We start from the raw sequence: 1,096 nt of genomic DNA on the forward strand, positions 1-1,096 counted from the left end.
TCCATTAATTGATTAGCCTTGAGGCCTTAGTTGCCTGTAACTCCACCCCCACCCCCAGCCCCACACGCACACATGCACGCGCGCAGCAATATCGCCCACTTTAGGAAGTACCGTAGTACTAGATCCTCACTATGGACAGTATCTGTCTCCTGGGAGATTGTAACAGAGTAGAGGTGCCCCACTGGGTGTCTGGCTGCCTTCCTGATAGGAGCAGCTTGCTAATGCGTTTCCCTCTGCAGAGCTGCGGGGGGGGTCAAAACGCCGCCCCTTTAAGTCGCTAAACAGTCAACCACTGCGCTACCTGGGGGGACTCAACTATTCAAGAGATACATTTGTAAAGTGATGGAAATGGACATACAAAGAAGTAGTGACAAGATTTTAAGTTGATGGATAATATCGACTTCGCCAATATTATTAATTCAGGAGTGTCATCACAACTTTACTTTTTCTTCTTTTATGTCGTAGGTTGGCTTTTTTGTGAAGCGGGGATGTTCAAAAGGCACGGTTGAAATCGAATTGTAAGTGATAAAGATGTCAAACCAGTTTTCTTCCCACATAGTTTATTAGTTTGTGTCCATACTTCCCTGATGATGGAACAAAAGAATAGTAAGGTAGTGTTACGCCATAAATATTAGGAACAATTTTAAAGTACTTTATCCCAAAAAAGTAAGCATTTGTTTTTTCATTTTGCAGATTTAAAATCTAAATTTAAAATCTCAATTGTAAGAATTATCTTGAAAAATTTCTTAAGGAAATAATAATTTTACGAGAGGTAATGACATAGAACTAATCCAATTTAAATATTTATTGAGAAGTTAACAATACAGTAACACTATTTTAAAATAGTGTTACCTTAAAATAATAATGGTACCTTTAAAAAAAAGTTAATATTTTTCATACATCTAAAATTAAAATATCCATTGGCTTCATAAGTTACAGAAGGTTTATGTTGTCAAGTTCCATCGAGTCTGTTCTGACTCATAGTACCCCCTATGTAAAGAATGAAGCATTGTGCTGTCCTCGCAATTGTTCTTATGTAAAACCATGGTTGTAACACTGTGCCAATCCATCTGTTCTGGGCCTTTTTCTTTTCTGC

The 1,096-nt window shown here is 37.8% G+C and overlaps 1 protein-coding gene across 1 annotated transcript in view; it reads left to right on the forward strand.

Annotated features, from left to right (window-relative positions):
- SMC5 (structural maintenance of chromosomes 5) overlaps nt 1-1,096 on the forward strand; it is a 91,397-nt gene that overhangs the window by 14,609 nt on the left and 75,692 nt on the right. Inside the window, exon 3 of the mRNA XM_004713826.4 lies at nt 466-518. Within this exon, the coding sequence (XP_004713883.1) occupies nt 466-518 (53 nt within the window). The remainder of the gene's footprint in view (nt 1-465; nt 519-1,096) is intronic.

The sequence above is a fragment of the Echinops telfairi genome, unplaced genomic scaffold (assembly GCF_000313985.2).
Source record: "Echinops telfairi isolate 266 unplaced genomic scaffold, ASM31398v2 ScPeMD7_22;HRSCAF=79, whole genome shotgun sequence".
NCBI lineage: Eukaryota > Metazoa > Chordata > Mammalia > Afrosoricida > Tenrecidae > Echinops > Echinops telfairi.